The sequence below is a fragment of the Sebastes fasciatus genome, chromosome 1, assembly GCF_043250625.1.
Source record: "Sebastes fasciatus isolate fSebFas1 chromosome 1, fSebFas1.pri, whole genome shotgun sequence".
NCBI classification, from domain to species: Eukaryota; Metazoa; Chordata; class Actinopteri; order Perciformes; family Sebastidae; genus Sebastes; species Sebastes fasciatus.
In genome coordinates, this window is record NC_133795.1 from 23,796,992 (window position 1) to 23,821,251 (window position 24,260).

At 41.1% G+C, this 24,260-nt stretch overlaps 1 protein-coding gene across 1 annotated transcript; it reads left to right on the forward strand.

The window, feature by feature from the left end:
• Nucleotides 1-1,474: 1,474 nt before the first annotated feature.
• Nucleotides 1,475-23,951, forward strand: unm_sa1614 (un-named sa1614). Its single transcript, XM_074638826.1, has 29 exons — nt 1,475-1,607; nt 1,747-2,003; nt 8,022-8,094; nt 8,243-8,388; nt 9,179-9,253; nt 9,508-9,557; nt 10,126-10,255; nt 10,860-10,945; nt 11,046-11,121; nt 12,294-12,374; nt 12,459-12,556; nt 12,684-12,753; nt 12,854-12,941; nt 13,921-13,969; nt 14,101-14,273; nt 14,530-14,663; nt 15,222-15,313; nt 15,407-15,593; nt 15,838-15,923; nt 16,033-16,148; nt 16,590-16,657; nt 16,751-16,858; nt 17,956-18,265; nt 18,751-18,918; nt 19,005-19,068; nt 20,336-20,379; nt 21,813-21,967; nt 22,965-23,090; nt 23,431-23,951. Exons 2-29 carry the CDS (start codon nt 1,878-1,880, stop codon nt 23,503-23,505), a joined length of 3,054 nt encoding a protein of 1,017 aa, XP_074494927.1. The 5' UTR covers nt 1,475-1,607; nt 1,747-1,877; the 3' UTR covers nt 23,506-23,951.
• Nucleotides 23,952-24,260: the final 309 nt, after the last annotated feature.

Below are 24,260 nucleotides of genomic sequence, written 5' to 3' on the forward strand. Positions count from 1 at the left end.
ATGTATAAATCAATCCGGGTTGGTGTCCCATGCGCGCTCGCATGTGGCTACGCTGTTCAGACTCAGACTCCAACACAAACTACACGGAAGCACCAAAACCACAAAGTTATATCTAGTGAAGCCCGTCTTGCAAAACACTGTTGGCAGCGGTCGGAGGACGCGGTGGTGTCGTAGCTTTGGTCTCCAGGGCCGGAGTCTCTGCTGTACTCTGCTCCTCTGCTCCACTGCTCCTCTGCCTGCTTACCTTCACTCAAACACCGCTCTCGCTCTCGCTCGCTCAGCTTGCCCTCCGGCTGCGGTCGGGAGACTGAAGCAGGAAAAGCCACCACTAGGATCAGCATTGATTCATGGAGAGACCTTCCTCTGGTCAGCTAACATTACTGCCAAGCAGGTGAAATATAGAGTGATATTGTGGTTTTAGCTGACGTGTGTCGCCTCACTGTTTTGAGCGATGCTCGTTCATGTAGAGCGAGCACAAGCGCGAGCCCGATGCTGACTTTCGTTGACTTAACGGCCACAGGTGTCGCTGTTAACAAGCATTTCTGATTCCTACAAACAGTCCCTTTAAATGATTAAATTCATTATTTTTTTTCTTTTATAGAAAATACTATCTTAATAAAACAACAGATTTTCAAATTAAGGTATAGTCCTATTTTCATGGTTGTTTTTTTTATTTTATTTTATTTCTTTTTTAGTAGAAGAAAAAACATTTACGGAGCCCCTAAAGTCCTGAAAGGTGATATTTTTTTAATATTACGCTGTGCTAAAAAAATACCTTATAGCACTTTATGCTCCATAGAAATTAAGGTGGCCTGGAAAAAAATAATTAGGCTACAGTTGAAAGATCTTTTTTAAGTCCCTTAGGTTTGACATAATTTCAAGCTGAAGTTGGTAACTTTGAGCAAATAGCTAAAGTTATGTAGTAACAGTTTTATATATATATATATATATATATATATATATATATATATATATATATATATATATATATAAACAAAAGACCTTTCTGATATTTGCTGAAGTTCCTAACTGCAGCTTTAAACCAATGGTTTATCGCCTTAAACTAGTGCTGATGTGCATCCATGGTGTAATGGTCTTTATGGTCTACCTCTGTGCTCGGTCAGCAGTGCGCGCCCCCGCGGCAGAGCGCCCCATCGCCGCGCATCGTGAACGCGCCTCTCCATGCGGTTTGAATAAAGAAGAAAAAAAAAAACAGGAGAAAAAAAAGAAAAAAACCAGCTGATGATGAAAAGACATGAATCTGTTCCTGCAGCGGAGAGCAGAGACCGGTCTGATTACCTCATCTGAACCCGGTCCCGGTGTCCTCCGGTGGGGGGTCCGGTCCTCCGGTCTTTGTCAGCCGGTTCACACTCAGACAGAGCAGAGCGGGTTTCTCTCTCTGCATGAAGCGGCTCTACCGGAGCTAGACTCAGTGGTTTTAACACGCTAACAGACCCAGTGCTGTTTTATTTAACGCGTTTTGTGCAGAATCGGTTCGGTTCTGGTTGATCTCCTGCAGGATCTGATCACCTTTTGTCTGGAGGAAGACGCGTCTGATGCTGCGGTTCACCGTGAAGTCACACTGACAAGAGGAAGCACCGGATCAGGTCTTTAATGAGCCTCTTTATCAGCATGTTCATCATCAGACTGTGGGGGGTGTGGACGCACAAAGAGCTGGTGGGGTTATTTCACCTTTTGCACAGTGAAATTAATGTTATTTGTATTATTTATTTATTATAATAACAGGTCTTCGGCTGGTTTTCCTCCTCGGGTCTTTTGTGTGAGGAATTGACCTGTCATTCCCGGACCTGTTTCCCGGTCCAGTCCTGGGTCCTGGTCTGGGTCCTGTCCCTGGTGGTCCCGGGTTGAGCAGCACCATGCCAGAGTGCGTGTCTGTGTCGGAGTTCCTGCAGGAGGTTCAGGATGACTGGAGCTCACCGACCACCTCCTCCTTCACCTCCAAGATGATCAGCTGCAGGAACACCGTCTACCTGCTGGAGGAGGTCGGTACTCACACAGGGGGTGGGTGGGAGGGGGGTGTAGTACTACTATTACTACCACCACTATTACTACCACTACTACCACTACTAATACTATTACTACCACTACCACTACTATTACTTCCACTACTAGTACTACCACTACTATTACTACCACTACTACTATTACTACCACTACTATTACTACCACTACTACTACTACCACTACTACTATTACTACCAATACTATTACTACCACTACTATTACTACCACTACTACTATTACTACCAATACTATTACTACCACTACCACTACTATTACTTCCACTACTAGTACTACCACTACTATTACTACCACTACTACTATTACTACCACTACTATTACTACCACTACTATTACTACCACTACTACTATTACTACCACTACTAGTACTACCACTACTATTACTACCACTACTACTATTACTACCACTACTATTACTACCACTACTACTATTACTACCAATACTATTACTACCACTACCACTACTATTACTTCCACTACTAGTACTACCACTACTATTACTACCACCACTACTACTATTACTACCACTACTACTACCACTACTATTACTACTACCACTACTACTACTATTACTACCACTACTATTACTACCACTACTATTACTACCACTACTATTACTACCACTACCACTACTACCACTACCACTACTATTACTTCCACTACTAGTACTACCACTACTATTACTACCACTACTATTACTACCACTACCACTACTACCACTACCACTACTATTACTTCCACTACTAGTACTACCACTACTATTACTACCACTACTACTATTACTACCACTACTACTATTACTACCACTACTAGTACTACCACTACTATTACTACCACTACTACTATTACTACCAATACTACTACCACTACTATTACTAACACTACTACTACTATTACTTCCACTACTACTGCTACCACTACTATTACTACCACTACTACTATTACTACCAATACTATTACTATTACTACCACTACTACTACCACTACTATTACTAACACTACTACTACTATTACTACCACTACTATTACTACCACTACTATTACTACCACTACTATTACTAACACTACTACTGCTACCACTACTATTACTACCACTACTACTATTACTACCAATACTATTACTACCACTACCACTACCACTACTATTACTACCACTACTATTACTACCACTACTACTGCTACCACTACTATTACTAACACTACTACTATTACTACCAATACTATTACTATTACTACCACTACTACTACCACTACTATTACTAACACTACTACTACTATTACTACCACTACTATTACTACCACTACTATTACTACCACTACTATTACTAACACTACTACTGCTACCACTACTATTACTACCACTACTACTATTACTACCAATACTATTACTACCACTACCACTACCACTACTATTACTTCCACTACTAGTACTACCACTACTATTACTACCACTACTACTACTATTACTACCACTACTACTACCACTACTATTACTACCACTACTACTACTATTACTACCACTAGTACTACCACTACTATTACTACCACTACTATTACTACCACTACTATTACTACCACTACTACTGCTACCACTACTATTACTACCACTACTACTATTACTACCACTACTACTACTACTATTACTACCACTACTAGTACTACCACTACTACCACTACCACTACTATTACTACCAATACTATTACTACCACTACTAGTATTACCACTACTAGTACTACCACTACTATTACTACCACTACTATTACTACTACTACTAGTATTACCACTACTATTACTACCAATACTATTACTACCACTACTAGTATTACCACTACTAGTACTACCACTACTAGTACTACCACTACTATTACTACCAATACTATTACTACCACTACCACTACTACTACTACTATTACTACCAATACTATTACTACCACTACCACTACTATTACTACATCTACTGGTACTACTACTACTATTACTACCACTACTACCACTACTACTACTATTACTACCACTACTAGTACTACCACTACTATTACTACCACTACTAGTACTACCACTACTACCACTACTATTACTACCAATACTATTACTACCACTACTAGTACTACCACTACTAGTACTACCACTACTACCACTACCACTACTATTACTACCACTACTATTACTACACTGCTACTACTACCACTACTATTACTACCACTACCACTACTATTACTACATCTACTGGTACTACTACCACTGCTACTACTAGTAATAGAAGTGGTAGTAGTGGTAGTAATAGTAGTAGAACTGGTGGTAGTAGGAGTAGTGGTAGTAGTGGTAGTGGTAGTAATATAAGTGGCAGTGGTAGTAGTGGTAGTAATAGTAGTGGTAGTGGTAGTGGTAGTAGTAGTAGTAATAGTAGTGGTAGTACTAGTAGTGGTAGTGGTAGTAGTGGCAGTGGTAGTGGTAGTGGTGTTATTAGTGGTAGTGGTAGTAATAGTAGTAGTAGTAATAGTAGTAGTAGTGGTAGTGGTAGTGGTAGTAGTGGTAGTAATAGAAGTGGTTGTGGTAGTAGTGGTAGTAGTGGTAGTGGTAGTAATAGTAGTGGTAGTGGTAGTAGTGGTAGTGCTAGTAGTGATAGTGGTAGTAGTGGTAGTGGTTGTAGTGGTAGTAATAGTAGTAATAGTAGTGGTGGTGGTAGTAATAGTAGTGGTAGTAGTAGTAATAGTAGTAGTAGTAGTAATAGTAGTGGTAGTAATAGTAGTGGTAGTAGTGGTAGTAATAGTAGTGGTAGTAGTGGTAGTGCTAGTAGTGGTAGTGGTAGTAGTGATAGTGGTAGTAGTGGTAGTGGTTGTAGTGGTAGTAATAGTAGTAATAGTAGTGGTAGTAGTAGTAATAGTAGTAGTAGTAATAGTAGTGGTAGTAATAGTAGTGGTAGTACTAGTAGTGGTAGTGGTAGTAATAGTAGTAATAGTAGTGGTAGTAGTAGTAATAGTAGTAGTAGTAATAGTAGTGGTAGTAATAGTAGTGGTAGTAATAGTAGTGGTAGTGGTAGTAATAGTAGTGGTAGTAATAGTAGTGGTAGTAGTGGTAGTGGTAGTAGTGGTAGTGGTAGTAGTGGTAGTAATAGTAGTGGTAGTAGTAGTAGTGGAGTCTTCATCAGTTCTATCTGATGAATGAGACCAGTTGTGTTTGTTTCTCCTCCACAATCAGGGCCGGACTGAACTGCTTGGGGGTCCCGGAGCAAAAATTATCTGCCGGCCCCCATTAAAGCTGCAGGGGGTAGAATTGGAGCAAATATGATAAAAAAAAGTTATTTTTATTAAACGGTCGCTATATCCTGACAGTAGTTCATGAGACAGGTAATCTGAAAAAAAGTCATGATCCTCTGTGTCCTCCGGTGCTCCTAATGGCATCTGCAAGATTTCAAAGACCGGAGGAAAACAACCAATCAGAGCCAATCTGGAGCCTTGCCGTCTCTGAGCAGCCGTCAATCACTCGCGAATTCCAACCAAAGGTTCAAACTAGCGCTGATCAAATATGAATCAATAATATGTTAGGTTAATGCCTTTTCTTTTTCTAGCCTCAGATGTTTTCAGAAACATCTTGTAGTGTACTGTTCAGCTGTAAAATGAGAAAGTTTGTGACCCGGCAGCCATGTTGAGGATCAAGTTGGGGAAATACCAAGCACCGCCCACCAGCAAACTTTCTCATGAAAACAGAGCCATGAGGAGGTGCAGAAGTCTAGTTTTCTCTCAGAACACTTAAACTACAATATGCTGAAAGGTTATTATGGAATTTTTTCCCAATGATGCCAAAAATATTCTGCTTACTGCAGGTTCAAGCTCCCCTTCTCTGTGCTAAATATAGGTGTCAGCTTTTTCCAGCATTTTCATGCCTAGTTAGTTTATATTCTACTAATTTGCATCATCAAATACATTTTGAAAGAACTGTTTTTCCACACAAACATTTTTAATGAACATATCTGATGCAACATGTTCAATCTGAAGGTATCTGCAATTTGTTCACTAACAAGTTACAGTCAAACGTTTACATACACTTGTAAGGGACATGTACTGTATGTAAAGGCAATATTAGGAATGCAATTATATTTGTGATTGTTTTATATTTCTGTAACAGAATGATTGGAAAAAACACTTTATAATTCACAAAAAAGCATTCATAAATTTTGTTTTAACAAATTCCTTGTGTATCCTCTGAAAATATAACAAAGTCTAACGGGTCCCAACAAACAAGCAACCACATATTTAAAAAAGAAACTTTTCTTCTTCTTTTTTTTTCGTAACAAAAAAGTACATTTACATTTCCCAATAATCTGTCACAGAAACAGAACAGTTGAAATCCCCAAACTGCCGTGACCCTTCCAGGTGTATGCAAACTTTTAACTGCAACTGTATTTCATTAGTTTTCCTACAATATCTGCTCCTGACAACAAAAGCATGATGAGGGTCTTTATGGTTCTGTTTAGGTGACTCAAAGCGTTTCAATATATAAAACCAAACCACATGCAGGACTTGAACCCTGGCCTGGAAAATGGTGTTGTTTTGGTCCCCCAGTGTGAGGAAATATTCGCCTCCTGCACTTTAAAACCAATACAAATAATAAACCACCATTTTCACAAAGCTGTACAAATGATAAAAGTTAGGGTATCTTTTAATAACCTCATTGTCATCAATGACCACAACACCTCTGGAGCTCTCCTAAACATCAGCAGAGATACAGTAGGAGTCATTTCATACATTAAGAAAGTGCTTTTCCTCACAGGCCTTAAAGTTGGACCAATTTTGGGTCACTGAGAATTTTCGGCCTGTCAGAACTGATTTCCTACTCTGACACGCTTGATGGCTAATTTTCGCCTCGGGGGGGCTCCTCTCGTGTTAATCCGGCCATGCCAGAGTCCACGCTCACGTCTTCAGATGTCTTGTTTTGTCCGGCCAACAGTCCAGCAATGAATCGATTATCAAAATAGTTGTTGGATTATTTTCTGTCCATCTACATATCAATTAAACATCGACTAATCGCTTTGAACAAGTTGCTCTGCTGTTGTTTGATGTCTGTTTGTGTGTTTGACACACACACACACACACACACACAGTTGGTCAGTGGAGTCATTGACCCGAAGACTTCAGATCCTCCACTGGCCTGAAAAACAGAGCCCCCCGCTCCCCTTTTTACCCCCAACAGAGTCGGCATGTGTTACCACGGCAACAGATTAATCCTCATTAGTATTCATTGTTATTGTTATTTAATGGTAATGAGGAGGAGTCAGAGAGATGATTATTAATGAGGATATGAGTTCATCTGCAACACTGATGCTGCATTCATGGGAAGCTAGAAAGTTGGAAATTACAACCTTTTATGAGAACTTTTATTTTTAAAACACCATGTTTGTGATACAGGGTTAGGGTTAGGGTTAGATGATGATACAGTAAACTGGACTGAATGGATCCAGACTGTGTGCTGATTGGTTTCAGGTTCAAAATATCCGTAGAACAAGCTCAAAATGTGTGTGAAGGAACTGTCCGTAAAAAGAATAAAGCTGGTGTTTATCAAACACGCACACTCACACCTTTACACAGTGAACAGTAATACATCTATCTCACCTGTTCTATGTCATTTGTACGCTGCTTTTCACTTGTCATTTGAATGCCACGCAACAAAACTACGGTAACGCCTGTGTCAAAGTGTTTGCTGTGAAAAAGGCCTGCCTCTGATTCACACAAAAATAATAAAGACAGGGATCTCGGTGTAAACTGACACACAGGAATGTAGCGGTCTGTTGTCTGAGAACAAAGCTTGTCCTCTGCGTGTGTGTGTTGAGTCAGCAGGTGAAATAGTGCCTCTACACCCCTCTACATGAATACACACACACACACACACACACACACAGCAGATTCACACACTGATAAATAAATCATCACTTGAATGTATGAACTGTTAAATATGCATGTATATGCGTGTGTGTGTTCAGGTTTTGGACAGTGACCGGTTGGTGTTGCAGAAGATGAAGAAAGCTGCTAAAGCCAAATACACATCAGGACAAGGTACACACATACACACACACACACACACACACACACACACACACACACACACACACACACACACACACACACACACACACACACAGACATATACACAAACAAAAACACACACATTACTTCCTGTACTAACACCCTTTCTCTCTGTCAGACCACGTGTCTCACCTGGAGCATTACATTAATTCGATGGAGAAGCTGTCGGTCAACTGTCACTCAAACGGAGAGGCGGAGGTCGGATCTGCCTTCTGCCGACTGGCCGACTTTTCTAAAGAGCTCCTCTCTCCCATGAAGAACCTGGTAAGTCATCAGTGACAGCAACATGACGTCACAGAGTTCAAAGGTCACAACACCTGCACCTGATAACAGTCGCTGCCTTCAGTATAGAAACCACAGCAACATTACCTTAACTGGAAAAACGTCAAATTTAAACCCCATGACTAGTGCTTAACTGGTATTACCAGACTTCAATTGGAAAAACTTCAGATTAATTTATTAGATTAAACTAGTCCATACTGAGCTTCCCTGAGAAACCCTCTAACCAAAAACTTCTGATTTGCTCTTAACTGCTCATTCCAGACTCCAATTGGGAAAACCTCTGAATTGGATTTTAGGTGTTGCGTTCAAAACATCCATTGGGAAAACCTTTGATTAAAATAAACTCTTAACTGGTCCATTCTAAACTTATGATGCCAAAAAAATATACTGCCTACTGCAGGTTTAACTGGTCCATGCCAAGCTCCATTGGAAAAAAACACTCTTAAAGACCAGCTGGCTCTGGTACTTTACAACCTGTAATTGGAAAAACGTCTGATTAAAAAACAATTTGGTCTTAACCGGTCCACTCCAAACTCCATTGAGAAATTCTCAAATTAAGAACGCCTTGATTGTTTTCTACATAGTCCATTTAACACTCCATCTGGAAAACCTCTGTTTAAAAAAATCAACTGGATGTGGGTATTTTTCTCCACATCACCCATTACCATTGTTTAATGCATACTTGGTGTTATCCCTTATTATACTTAATATTTTTTTATTTTTGTTGATAGCGGAAGTTACATATTAATTGTATTTTTCTATGTGTGTGCAGTTAAAGAGTATGCTCCACAATATCAACTTCTTCCTGGAATCTCTGGTTAAAGGAGACCTGCGGGAGGTGAAGGGGGTGAGGACTTTATCTTTACTTACTTTCATATCACCTGGATGATACATATACACTTTGACAGACCTCAGGTCAGTCTGGATGGACTGAAACAACTTTCACCACAGTTCAGTTATTTCACAAGTTATTATTATCATCATATTTCCTACTGGTAGCCTCAGGATGCCGCTGTCTGTCCCCTGACTGAGGTGTTAACAGCCTCATCAGTACCGTGAATCTAAAATCTTGTTTCCTCCTCTGACTGTCTCTCTTCGTAGGATCTGAAGAAGCCTTTTGACAGAGCATGGAGGGACTACGAGAGCAGATTGTGAGTGATGATCACACTGAATTATCTCAAGTACACCGAGAATGTTTACATGCACACTAGTATCTCTGTTATTATCTGTTTTTCGGAGTATACTGGTTATGTGTTTGTGCATGTAAATATCATATTTATGGTTTGAGAACCTCGATAAGTTCTGGTCTAGGTTCTGAGAAACCTTAAATTATGTCTGCTGGAGTACTGTGAGTGAGTGCTCGAGTAGTCGTAGTTAAAAAAAGAAAACGTGATGTTAAAAGATATAATGATGGTGAAATGAAGAATAACATGTCCACACATCAGCAAGCAGGGAGCTCAAACTGACAGGACAATGAGACCAGATCGTTTCAACATGAAACATGTCTTCATCGGGATAAAATATAAAAATCTAAATAAAAAAAAATAAAAATGTTGAAATGTTAGTTGCTTCACCTTCTTAGAATTTCTACTTCTTTTTTTAAAATAGACAGATGTAATTAGTGGATTCAAATAAAACATTTAGTGTGTGTGTGTGTGTGTGTGTGTGTGTGTGTGTGTGTGTGTGTGTGTGTGTGTGTGTGTGTGTGTGTGTGTGCAGTAAGCAGGTGGAGAAGGAGAAGAGGGAGTTGGCTCGTCAGTATGGGATGGTGAGGAACGAGGTCAGTGGAGGAGAGATTGCAGAGGAGCTGGAGAAGGAGAGACGCTCCTTCCAACTGAGCATGTGTGAGGTCAGTGACTCCGCCTCCATCTTTGATCCCGCCTCCTCCTGCTCCTTCACCTTTATCTCCTCGGTCTTCTTTCTTCTTCTTATCTCTCCTCATCTTCTTTGTCTTCTTCCTCCTCCTCCTCCTCCTCCTCCTCCTCCTCCACCTCCTCCTACTCCTCCTCCTACTCCTACTCCTATACTCCTCCTGTTCTTCTACTTCTTCATCTTTTTCCTGCAACTGCTGCTGCTCCTCCTCCTCTTCTCCTCCTCCTTCTCCTCTTCTCCTCCTCCTTCTCCTCTTCTCCTCCTCCTTATCATCCTCTTCTTTTTCTTTTTCTTCTTCTTCTTTTACCTCTTCATCTTCCTGCGACTGTTCCTCCTCTTCTTCTTCCTCTTCTCCTCCTCCTCCTCCTCTTTTTCTTCATCTTCTTCCTGTGACTGCTGCTCTTCCTCTTCTTCTTCTTTTTCTTCTCCTCCTCCTCCTCTTCTTCTTCTACCCCTTCTTCTCCTTCCTCTTCCTCCTCCTCCCCTTCCTCCTCATTTTCTTTGTCCTCCTCTTCTTCTTCTGTTTTTTCTGCTCCTCCTCCTCCTCCTCCAGCTGCTCCTCATCTCTCTCTTTCTCTCAGTATCTGATTAAGGTCAATGAGATAAAGACGAAGAGAGGAGTTGACCTTCTGCAGAACCTCATCAAGCACTACCACAGCCACAACAAGTAAGCACACACGCACACGCAAGCACGCACGCACGCACACACACACACACACACACCTTCATGCAGTCAACTGATATGGTTATTTTTACTGTGTGTGTAGTTTCCTGCAGGAGTGTGTTTCCACCACTCAGAGGTTGAAGCAGTACATGGAGGAGCTGAACGGAGTCCTGAACACGGTACGAACACAAGTACACTTAAACATTGTGTCTGTAATGAACACTGCAGCCTCTAGGGGGCGCTGGCAGACTGTTAGTGTTGTGATTTGGAGTCAAAGTGCGTTGGTAACAATGTTAGCTTCATTATTACTATTTGACACGATCGTTAAAGTTTTTACGGTGAATCCCCCAAATATGAATTCATTTTCAGATACAAATTACTTCTTCTCTTAGAGATATGATGATTTTAGATGAGAACATGTAGAAACTATATACTACAGTACAACTATACTATAATCTGTTGGTGCAATTATCACAATTTAATTTCCCCAATAAAGCATTAAATCCCTATATATGATAAAATACTCAACACAATAAAATAAGTAAACACATAAACTCAGTTAAATTTTTCTGACTACTAAAAGACAAAAGATGGAACCAGAAAACATGGATGCAAGACAGGAATTTGTCATTTGAACAGTAAAATATATGAATTTTACTTGCATATTTATGTGGATTAAATGATCTATTACTCTTATATTTGAGTAGGTTTTATTATTTAAATTGTCTACCCAACACAGTCTACTGATACTGTATGTGGCCATGCAATTAATCTAATAAATAAAAAATGTTCTGCTACTTTATACTTCTACTTCACTACATTCAGAGTGAAATATTGTACTTTTAACTCCACTACATTTATTTGATAACTTCAGTGACTTTGCAGATTCAGATTAATAACACAAAATATAATTATCAAGTACATTATGATGTGTTATTATAGATAAAGATAAAACTTTATTGATCCCTTTGTGAAATTCACAAGCTACCCGGCACTATATATATAGTAAAAGCATTAAAGTAATGTACACATTAGTGTATCAACAATTATAATTCAACAATGTATAAACATTATTATGAAAAGGGACATTCTGCAAAATGAGTACTTTTACTTTTGAGTACTTCTTCCACCACTGGAGACGTCACACACCTACATCATATAGCTGCAATCACATGATCAGCACTCACGTTGCCTTTATTTCAAAATAAGAGTGCACTTAATCTAAGATTTAAAAAATGTAAAGCTAAATTAGCTGGGTGAGAACTAACAGGATCAGTTTAGCCTGATAACACATGTTAGTCTGGATTAGTCAGGACACATGTGGCTCAGGTGAGCTGTTTTGTGTCTGCAGGTGAAGCAGCGTCAGGAGGAGGAGAAAAAGCAGCTTGTGACTCTCAGAGATCAGCTGAGGCCGGTCGTCCACACAGAGCAGGTCACAGACACAAACACTGACACAAACTAACATAATGATACCGTTCACCAGGTAATTCATTTGTGTGTGTTAATGTGTGTGTAGGACTCTTTACCTAAGCAGGTGTACAGTATGCATCAGCTGCTGGGAGACAAACAGTACGGGACCGAAAGGTCAGGATTCCTCTACAAGAAGAGTGACGGGTAAAAAAATAAATAAAAATACAACACTAATGTACACACTGAAACACTCAACAGTGATAATTAGTATTAGTAGTACTAGTACTGTAATAGTAGTAGGACTAAACCTGTGTGTCTGTTTGTGTTTCAGGTTGAGGAAAATGTGGCAGAAGAGGAAATGTTCAGTTCACAACTGTTACCTGACCATCGCACACGCCACGGTGAGTTCACCTGTGTGTGTACGTGTGATTAGCTGTAACCTCTGACCTTTAACATTAAAGTTATAATCCTTATAGTTATAATCTTCACTCTCTCTCTCAGCCTAATAAACCTCCTACCAGACTCAACCTGCTCACCTGTCAGGTTAAACCCAGTGTGGAAGACAAGAAATGCTTCGACCTCATCTCTCGTAAGACACAAACACACACACACACACACACACACACACACACACACACACACACACACACACACACACACAAACACACACACACACACACACACACACACACACACACACACACACACCCACTGACATTCCAGATAAAAGTGACATACAGATTTAGTACTGTATATATGAAATATTGATCTGTATATAAATTGTATTTCTGCATAATTGTGTTTATATGTACAAGATAATACCCGGCAAGTTTGTACGTTCCATAATTGTGATGGATGACTCGTTGTAATAGTCGAGCGTACAAACCTGGAGGGTATTATCCTGTATGTACCACAGCCACTCGCCAACAAAATGCCATCAGTCATTCATTTCATACCTAGAACTAATTTAGATCTCGTTTTTAAAATGTAAACATTGTAAAATACTGTAAATTTTCCTAGCCTCAGAATTCCTGCTGTTTGCGTTGCTATAGGCAACAATAAGCAGGAAGGAAGGGTTTCACAAGGTTGAACCAAGTTAAGTTAAGTTTTGTTATTCTCTTACCTGTGTATTTCTCCAAATCTCTTTATCTTCTGTTCAGTTTGGTCGCATTTTTCAGACTCGAGCTACCAGCTTCACCATAGCTAATTTTATTTTGAAAGTCCTCTCTGTGCTCATCTGGCCGTCAATTGATTTGGACCTCCGGATTAACGCAAATATCAAACACATTTGAGATTACATTTACTTTTTCTGATTTAGCGACTAATTATCTTTTTCTTTATTGCTGGTGGTTACCTAAATAACAGTTTAATGGTTTAAGGTACATTCATTTACAAATAAACATGTATGTTATAGATGTCCAGTTACACTGTTTAGTTACTAAAAGTTAATCCACAACAGAACAGTCAGGCTCCTGACTTTTCATTGGCCGCGGTATTAATGCACGAAACACAATTACATGTGTTTAATATATACTTGTGTAATAGACAACAGACACTTTGTCCTCCAGATAATCGGACCTACCACTTCCTGGCAGAGGATGAAGCTGAGTGTGTGGCGTGAGTCAAAAATAAACTTTATTCTGATGTGCTGTTGAGAAAGTCTGATACCTGATATCATCCTGTATTTATGTTGACTATCATACAAACTAAAAGATTTGGTATTAAAAGGTGTTTGTCTGTGTGTTCAGCTGGATCTCGGTGCTCAGTAACAGTAAGCAGGAGGCTCTGAGCGTGGCGCTGGACGGGGGGATGAGAGGAGGGGGAAGTGGAGAGAGCAGTGTGGAGGATCTGACCCGGGCCATCACTGATGACATCAGACGGATGCCAGGAAATAACAACTGCTGTGACTGTGGAGCTCCAGGTAATCAATCAATCAATCAATCAATCAATGAATAAATGACAATTACATGAGTCATAAAAAACGTCAGATATAGAGTTTGAATGATTACGGGATTCATTTATCAGTCAAACATCAGAAAATGAATCCGCAACAATTTGGATAATTGCCATTTTTAACAAAACTCAAAAATTCCCTTGTTCCATCTTCTGTTTTTATACCCCCGCGACAATGTAGTCGGGGGTATGACAACAAACTTAAATTCTCTTTCTCTCTGTAGATCCTGGATGGCTCTCGACCAACCTGGGCATCCTAACCTGCATCGAGTGTTCAGGGATCCACAGGGAGATGGGGGTCCACGTCTCCAGGATCCAATCTCTGAGTCTGGACAGTCTGGGGACCTCAGACCTGCTGGTAGGTCTGATTTGTTAGCTAACAAGCTAATCCATCCTGCAGTCAGCTGGGTTTAGTTGAATACTGACGGCGTTCAACCTCACTTGTAAAATGTCTTTATCTGTATAATATGTCACAGACATGAAAAAGAGTAAATATTTATTTTTTAATTCAACACTGCTTCCGTTTCAAAATAAAAGCCCTCAAGTATTTTTTCTGCGGACAGAATTCCTTAATTTGTAAACACAAGGCTTTCAGCAGAAACGCTGCCTGTGTGGAAACCACACGCGTGAGACACGCAGCAATTCAGCGAGGCAGCCGTCATGCACTGCTGCTGTGCCCAGTCTGGCCCGAGCATAGCCTTACCAATGGCGCAAGAGTTTCCCCAGTTTGCTGGTTCCCTTCTAGCTACTATACCAGTAGCTTCTCTCTAGCTTTAAAAACTGAGCCTGTTACAGCCTCTGAAAGACCGAGAAAGAGGTTAAATATACTTTTTGGAAAGGCTCCAGCTGTACTGTATGTATGCTGTACGTACGAGATTGCAGGTAGTGAGGTAATTCTGTCTTCTTTCTCTCCCAGTTGGCCAGAAATGTTGGTAACTCTGGTTTTAATGAGATACTGGAGGCGAACCTTCTGAGTCCGTCACTGAAGCCCTCCCATCACAGCCACATGTAAGATGCACACACACTCACATGTTATTCTAGTAGAAAATTGCTTTTCTTTAAATAAAGTTGATGCTGTATATTTGTGTTGTGTGTGTGCAGGGGAGAGCGTAAAGACTTCATCCTATCAAAGTATCAGGATGTTTATTTTGTGAGGCGGAGCCACAGCTCTAATGCAGCGCTGCGACTCGGCCTGCAGGAGGCGACCAAGAGCTGCGACATCTACAGTCTGATCCAGCTGTACGCTCAGAGGACCGAGCTGAGCCAGTCGCTGCACGCACACATACAGGTATACACAAATACAAGTATACACACATAACTACACGCACATACAATTGTACCCATACAGGTACACAGACGTATAGGTACAGACACATACAGGTGCACACAGATACACACATGTACAGGTATACAAACAGGTGCTATTACTCACACATATAGGTACAGCCACACAAAGGTAAACACACATCAGTATACAAACAGGAAAATTCCCATAAACACACACACTCAGCAGTTTGTTTCCATGCCAACAGGAGAGAGGGGAGACAGCGCTCCATCTAGCCGTCCTATTGGCTGACAGGACGTCGCTGCACATCCTGGACTTCTTAGCTCAGAACTGGTCAGTGCTCTCTGACGATGTTTATGAGTGATGTCATCTCAGTTTATGTTAATGTGTACACTTGTGTGTACATCTGCGTGATCACCTATGCGTGCGTTTATGTCTTCAGCTCCAATGTGGACGTGCAGACATCAGCAGGAAACACGGCGCTGCACTACAGCTGTCTGCACAACAAGAGCGACTGTGTGAGACTGCTGCTGAGAGCCAGGGCCAACATACACATCAGTAATAAACACACACACACACACACACACACACACACACACACATGTTTGTACACTGTACATGTGAGGACCCTTGTGGATAATTTGTAAAGTGAGGACATGTTTAGAAATTGAGTGAAAAGTTGGGACATTTTCTTAAAGCAAGGACATTTTGAGAAAATGGGGACATGTTTTGAAAGTCAGGACATTTTTAAAAATTTAGGACATTCTTGGAAATTAGGACATTTTTGGAAATGGAAGACATTTATGTAAATTGGGGACATTTTTAGAATTTTAAGATTTTTTTTGGAAATTGAGAAATTTTTAGAAATTGGGGATTTTATTTTTGTAAAGTTAAAGTTACTTGTCAAAAAGAAGAAGAAACATATACACACTTGTCCTGTTGATGGTTATGACGACAGAGATCATCTCAGTAATATTTTAACTGTTTGTGCGTGAACAGAGAACGAGTTAGGAGAGACGGCTCTGGATGTGAGCCGCAGGTTGAAGCACGGCCACTGTGAGACGCTGGTGAGGTCCTCACTCTGATCACTGTTACACGTCTCTACATGTGACTGTTGATGTCAACGTTACACTAACTGTAACTGCGTTGTGTCTGTGCAGCTGCAGCAGGCCCAGTCCAACCAGTTTGACCATCACGTCCATGTGGAGTACGAGTGGAGGCTTCGTCATGACGATCTCTACGACAGTGACGATGACTATGACGACAAGGTAACCATGGCAACCGACAGCCGATTGATCTGCTTTATTCCTTCTTTGTTCAAGAAGAAAAACGTCGAGGTTGATTGAACAACACAGCTCTTAACATGAAATATTGTTTGTTTTCTGCTTTTGAATGAAGATTCTTTATTAAATCTAAAGTAGTATATCTGTTTTTCATTAAAGCAGTCAAGAAACGGATTGCCTGCTGTTACTGTAGGAACATCCTTAGTTGTCTCTACAATTATTGTTGATTGGTTAATAGTAGGGCTTTCAATCGATTACAATATTTTATCACGATTAATCGCAAATTAATTGCACATTTTTCATCTGTTCAAAATGTACCTTAAAGGGAGATTTGTCAAGTATTTAATACTCTTATCAACATGGGAGTGGACAAATATGCTGCTTTATGCAAATGTATGTATATATTTATTATTGGAAATCAATAAACAACAAAAAACAATGACAAATATTGTCCAGAAACCCTCACAGGTACTGCATTTAGCATAAAAAATATACTAATATCATAACATGGCAAACTGCAGCCCAACAGGCAACAACATCTGTCAGTGTGTCAGTGTGCTGACTTGACTATGACTTGCCCCAAACTGCATGTGATTATCATAAAGTGGGCATGTCTGTAAAGGGGAGACTCGTGGGTACCCATAGAACCACATATCTTGAGGTCAGAGGTCAAGGGACCCCTCTGAAAGTGGCCAGGCCAGTTTTTCCTCACCACAATTTAGCGCAAGTTTGGAACATTGTTTAGCCTCCTTCCCAACAAGCTAGTATGACATGGTTGGTACAAATGGTTTCCTGAGGTTTTTCTAGTTTTATATGATGCCAGTATCACAATTTCACTCTAGCTTTAAAACTGAGCCCGCTACAACGAAAAAAACGCAAATTGCGTTATTACGTTAAAGAGATTCAAAGATTAGTGGCGTTAAAATGAATTTGTGTTAAGGCGTTATTATCACGTTAACTTTGACAGCCCTAATATTTACCAAAATGTCTGTATGCTCACATTGAGGTTTAACCCATTTATTGCAACAAAAGTAATTTTAGTTTAGTGGTGCGACCCTCTCGCTTCTCCTCTTCTGTTTCAGAACGGTCCAGTGAAGAAGGAGCGCTCCATCTCGTCCTCCTCCTTCACCTCCTCTTTCTCCTTCACCTCCCGGGCCTTCAGCTTCAGTCAGCCCGCCTCCTCCTCCATCACAGCACCCTCCTCTGGAGTAGCTGGAGGAGGAGGAGGAGGAGGAGGAGGAGGAGGAGGAGGAGGAGGAGGAGGACTGCTCAGTGTGGGGAGGAGGCTCGCCATGGCTATGGAGCTCCACAGCCGGCCCTCTGGCTGCGCCTCCAGCCCCCCTCCTCCTCCTCCATCCTCCCCTGCACCTCCGCTGCCCCCCAGGGTCAAAGGTGAGCTCAGATTCTGATTGTTGTGTGTTTTATTATTGTATCTGTAATGTTTCCAGACGCTTCTCTGCTTTCATCTGCTGCCTGACTGACACATTTCTTCCTCTCCTTCACATTTTGTTGTTTGTGCCGAGCTGGGTGAGATCCTGTTAAATCAGAAACTCCCAAATAAAAGCTTGTATTCAGATAATGGACAGCATGAACAAATAGAGATCAGTTGCTAGTAAAGGCCTGGTTAAAAAACATTGGAGGACGATTTAATTTACCTGTACTATAATGTTTCATGGTAAATTCAGTATAATGTACATTTCCTCAGCATTATATTCTTCAGTACAACAACAGAGTCATGTCATACTCGTCACGTTGCTGAAAATACTTTCTCTTTTTGACACTGATACTGTTTTCATTCACGTATTAACTTAAATTGCGAATTAAAGACCAGGTTCTGAAAAATCAATCCTCCATCTCTTCTTTCTTTCGTCCTCCAGCTCCCAACGTTCCTCCCCCTCCGCCTCCTGATGGGGGGGAAGGAGTTGGGGAGGAAGAAGAGGAAGAGGGGGAGGTCTTCTTCTCCCTGACAGGAAACAGAAAGTCAACGCCTCCCCCTCCCATCGCCGTCCGACACAAGAGGAGCTGCTCCGAGTCCAGCAAGCACGGTAACATCTGAGACACACGCAATTAATGCAATTAATCTGTCACAGTGATTCTATGTTATTAACTAACTGTGTGTGTGTGTGTGTAGATTACGGGTTGCCAACCAGTCCCAGGATCTACAGCGGTCCAGACTCCTCCTTTAAGATGTGTGTGTGAGTATCTAAGACACAATCACAATTAATTACAATAAACACATCCAAAGGAGCGAGGCCTCTGATTGGACCCGTAGTAGGATGATGAGTCTCTATTTCTATAAACAGATTTCTATAGGCTTACAACTATAGGATCATAACAAAACACAAGCTTTAAACTCAAGCCCAACAGGCAACAACAGCTGTCAGTGTCAGTGTGCTGACTTGACTATGACTTCCACCAAACTGCATGTGATTATCATAAAGTGGGCATGTCTGTAAAGGGGAGACTCGTGGGTACCCATAGAACCCATTTTCATTCACATATCTTGAGGTCAGAGGTCAAGGGACCCCTTTGAAAATGGCCATGCCAGTTTTTCCTCGCCAAAATTCAGCACAAGTTCAGAGTGTTATTTAGCCTCCTTCGTGACAAGCTGGTATGACATGGTTGGTACTAATCCCTTAGGTTTTTTAGTTTCATATGATGCCAGTATCTTCACTCTAGCTTTAAAATTGAAATCGCAAGTTACGTTAAAACAAATTTGCGTTGACGTGCTATTATTGCGTTAACTTTAACAGCCCTACTTATAACAAATACATATATAATGAAAACAATCTTCCTCAGTAGCTTCCGTAGAATCAATCACAGAACAAAACTCACACTATTAAAAGAACAAAAGTTGTGGACACTACAGCAGGTAGTATAGATCAATCAGAAACCGTCAATAAAACACGGTGGTGATCATACTGGATGAATAAAAAGTGAGGAGCACTACAATGCTTTTTACTCCCACAGCTCTGATCTGATCACCTGAAGAAGGTTAGATGTGATTATGTTGTATTTGTCAAAAAACTGTTTACGTTGTCTAAATTGTATTTATTCAGTGGTGGAAGGAGTATTGCAATATTTTACTTTAGTAAAAGTAGCATTGCCACACTATAAAAATACTCCATTACAACTAGTTAAAGTCTTGTATTGATCATTTTACTGAAGTAAAATGACAGAAGTATTATCAGCATCACAGCAGCCATGTCAGCCAGAGAAGAGAGGGGCTCTGAGGGAAGGTGGTGAGCTTTTATCCTCAGAACCACACCGGCCCGGGTGGGTATTTAAGGTAAAAGTCAGGAGTTAATTCTCATCAGTGTGTTGAAACATGAAGAAGCTGAAACAGCTCTTCTTCAGCTGAACTGAGATACTATACTGTCTTCTGGTGGACTGAAGATGAATTACAGTGCAGAGTGTTCACACTGAGATAATAAACCTGTCTGTCTGTCTGTCTGTTTCCAGTCCAGCTTCTCCTCTCGGCTCGTTGACTGAACGACCAGAAAGAGGTACTTCCTGTCCAAAGACATCCTCCAGATCCACGTCTGTTTTATCAGTCTGGAGTCTGATGAATCCATCATGTGTAACTATGCTGAATGATAGCTCTCTGTAGGAGCTTTAACTTTTATTGCTGTTCCTCCTCCGCTGGTTGACTGTAAATTATAGTCTTTAATCCAATACTTTAAACAGATGCGTTTACATTTTCATCTGTGATATCATCGTATTTTGTTTGCTGTGTTTTTATACTTTATTGTAGAGCTGCAACGATTGTCTTAGTCTAAAAAATTGGTAGAAAATGAATTGCCGACTATTTTGATAATCCATCAGTCATTTAACATTTGATGGTTCAAGCTTCTCCGATGTGAGGATTTGCTGATTTTCCTGGTCTTTGGGAAACTGTGACGAACGTCTTTTCTGGCATATAGACCAAACAATTAATAGGCTTAATTAAGTTTCTTGCAGAGTAATTGATAATGGAAATAATTAATAATCATAATAATAATTTCTCCTCTTTCTTGTCTTTTAAAGCAAATATTTATATATATATATATATATATTTATATATATATATATATATTGCTTCATATATGTTGTAGAAAAAATTATCACACATCCAACTAAAATGGAAGGAGTCTCTGCCTATACTGTTCATCTGATCGACTTCTGAGGACCCAAAGAAGTGTCGAGTGCGAGCTCTTGAGATCCACAAGACATTTGTATTAGTAGTCTGTTATGTAAACACTGAGTGGTGTATTGAGACGGGACCCCTATTCACTGTTACACTACCTAATGGCATGCTGGGCACAGCTCGTTCTCCGACGCTCGCTACAATACTAACTGTTACACCGCCGAAAGGCATGCTGGGTACAGCTCGTTCTCCGACGCTCGCTACAATACTAACTGTTACACCGCCGAAAGGCATGCTGGGTACAGCTCGTTCTCCGCCGCTCGCTACAATACTAACTGTTACACCGCCGAAAGGCATGCTGGATACAGCTCGTTCTCCGACGCTCGCTACAATACTAACTGTTACACCGCCGAAAGGCATGCTGGGTACAGCTCGTTCTCCGACGCTCGCTACAATACTAACTGTTACACCGCCGAAAGGCATGCTGGGTACAGCTCGTTCTCCGACGCTCGCTACAATACTAACTGTTACAAAGCCGAAGGCATGCTGGGTACAGCTCGCTCTCTACAGCATGTTCAAGAATAGATGAAGAAAGAGAGACTGGAGATGTTACATTGTAGCAAACTCAAACATTTCAAGCATCATCGATGTAACCTTCGGAATGAACGCTTTTGTTTCCAGAAATAGTGTGGTCCCAAATAGCTAGCTGTTAGCAAATGAAGCGTATATGACGGAAGTATGTCATGGCAGGTGTATTGCTCAGGACCCAATGAAGTACAGTGTTGATACATTTACATTCTGTCTCTCTTTGAGGTTTTCGGAGAGCAGACAGTGATGGTAGCTCCTCCCACTTCCTGCATCCTGCCAGAAAAGCCCCGCCCAACGGGTCTCCCACCAGTCCGCGCTCTCAGAGCTTTGAGAATGACAGCAGACGCCACGCCCCCCAGCCGCTTCCTCGCAGATCATTGGTGAGATCTTCAAAAACGTTTAACTCCCTAGCAACCACCTAGAATCACCATTGTAACCACACAACACTCCTGCAACCCTGTAGCAACTCGGGATGTCATGATACCAGAAATGTAATAGTCGATACCAATACCAGGGAAATTCCACGATTCTCGACACCCAATTTGATACCATGGTAAAAAACAAAACAATAAATCACATGTACTTCAACATACACTCCTTTATTACTGTTTGCATACTGGTTTTTGCAAATTTATTATAATTTTATATCGCCAAAGCAGGACTGTGCGGCCCACTGTTTGCTAACAGCTAACGTTACTAGCTCTCCTCCTGCCGATTTCAACACAGATTTGTTGTTCACAATGTAACATTATTGGGGAAATTTTCTATCGTCCCCGGAATGACGGGACTCCATTTGTCTCGAGCCCTGATCCCCGGTACCTACTGTAGAAAAAACGAGTACCGTCACGTTTTCCGACTTTTGACATTGACTTGGCTCATTGTCAAAATACCTAGGACAGCCCATACATCCTCTGAATGCTCTAGGTCTCTAGTTTGTGGCTGTAAAGTTTCATGAGGCTGTGATTATCCTAGAGGCCAGAGAACCTATTTTCATTCACATATCTTGAGGTCAGAGGTCGAGGGACCCCTTGGCCATGCCAGTTTTTCCTTGTCAAAATTTAGGCTCCTTCCCGACAAGCTAGTATGACATGGTTGCTACCAATGGATTCCTTAGGTTTTCTAGTTTCTTATGATATATTACCATCTCTCTAGCCCTGAACCTGAAGACAGTAAAGGTGGTTGAGATCACCCGCGATCCCGCGAGTCTCGGGGGGTTAATCTTGTGTTCTCTGTAACATTGAAATTTTAACATTATTGCTGTGGAGGCTTCAATAAGCCCAGTGGGGTTTCTGCCTCTTTCTGCACTGTATGTTATGTTTGTGTATTTTTAAATTGTCTTAATAAACTTAACTTAAACTATTTGCTTACGTCCATCAGCCTCGCGGCACGACGAGCCGCCGGGTTGAGGCGCTGTACGACTGCCAGGCGGACCACCACGATGAGCTGAGCTTCTGTGAGGGACAGGTGCTGGTGGTCCTGGGACAAGAGGACTGTGATTGGTGGGTATGTATCATCATCCTGCCCTCTGATTGGTGCTCCCACTGGTGTGGACTATTTAAACAGTCTGCTAATAACAGGTAAACAGTGCTTTTTCCACTAGCCTAGCAATAGACAAGAACCTGTAACCATGGTAACTGTACTCAACAAAGTGGCGACAGCTGAGGCAAAACTTACAATAATCAAATGACCAAAATGTGACTAAAACTAAAATATATTTTTGTCAAAAAAACAAAATCAAACGTTCATCTACGTTCAAGTTTCTCTAAATGTTCAGTAGATATATAAATATAAATCAATGTGTGTGTGTGTGTGTGTGTGTGTGTGTGTGTGTGCGTGCGTGCAGCACGGTTACATAGAGGACGAGCCGGACCAGAGAGGTTTGTTTCCGTCCTCCTTCGTCCAGCTGCTCTCAGACTGACATGAACCTGGACCGAGCCAGACCAGACCCAGACCGGTGCAGATCCTGGACCAGTATAGATCTAGACCACATCAATCAGTCTGGAGAACCAGAACCTGCAGCTCAGGAGAACCAACCAGATCCGTACTGAGCAGCAGAAGCTGAACCCAGATCAGACGTTCAGGTTTTTGTCCCACTCCACCTCCCAGGACTGGACCGATCTGGTCCTGACCAGCCTGAATGGTCCAGCCACAGTTCATGTTTTCATAGCAGCCGGCGTTTCTTACGCCTTCTGTTACCGTGGAAACGTTACGGATGACCTTTCAGTGAAGAATCTAGACGAGACTAGATCTTTATGTAGCTTGGGTCATGTGATAATGTTGCCATGGAGACTTGCCCTCACAAACTGATCGGCGACAATTCAACTCTGATGTTGACGATACTTTTATTTATTTATTTATTTTAAATTAAAAATAATATTTTATTAAGCGCACAGATACTTCACTTCAAAATAAAACAATCCACAGGACTTTTATTTTGAAGTTCAACAGAACAACTTTTTTTCTGTTCTAATTTATTCTAATGTAATTAATGTTATTGATCCGGTGGAGATCAATCAGCACCTCTGTCCCATCTCAGGCTCCGCCTCCTTTGTGGGGCGGGGCTTACAAGGTCGAACAAGCGACCAGAGCACAAAGGATTGTGGGAAACTGAAGACCAAAGGATTAGTACCAGTCATCTGATCTAAAATCAGGTGACATCAGAGGAGGCGGAGC

What these genes read in the sequence shown, in the direction of transcription:
- unm_sa1614 (XM_074638826.1), top strand. Translation starts at nt 1,878, where the DNA reads ATGCCAGAGTGCGTGTCTGTGTCGGAGTTCCTGCAGGAGGTTCAGGAT. An exon ending in CACTACCACAGCCACAACAA is followed by an intron (nt 10,946 to 11,045) that starts GTAAGCACACAC and finishes CTGTGTGTGTAG; the next exon opens with TTTCCTGCAGGAGTGTGTTT. An exon ending in TCCTCCTTTAAGATGTGTGT is followed by an intron (nt 19,069 to 20,335) that starts GTGAGTATCTAA and finishes GTCTGTTTCCAG; the next exon opens with TCCAGCTTCTCCTCTCGGCT.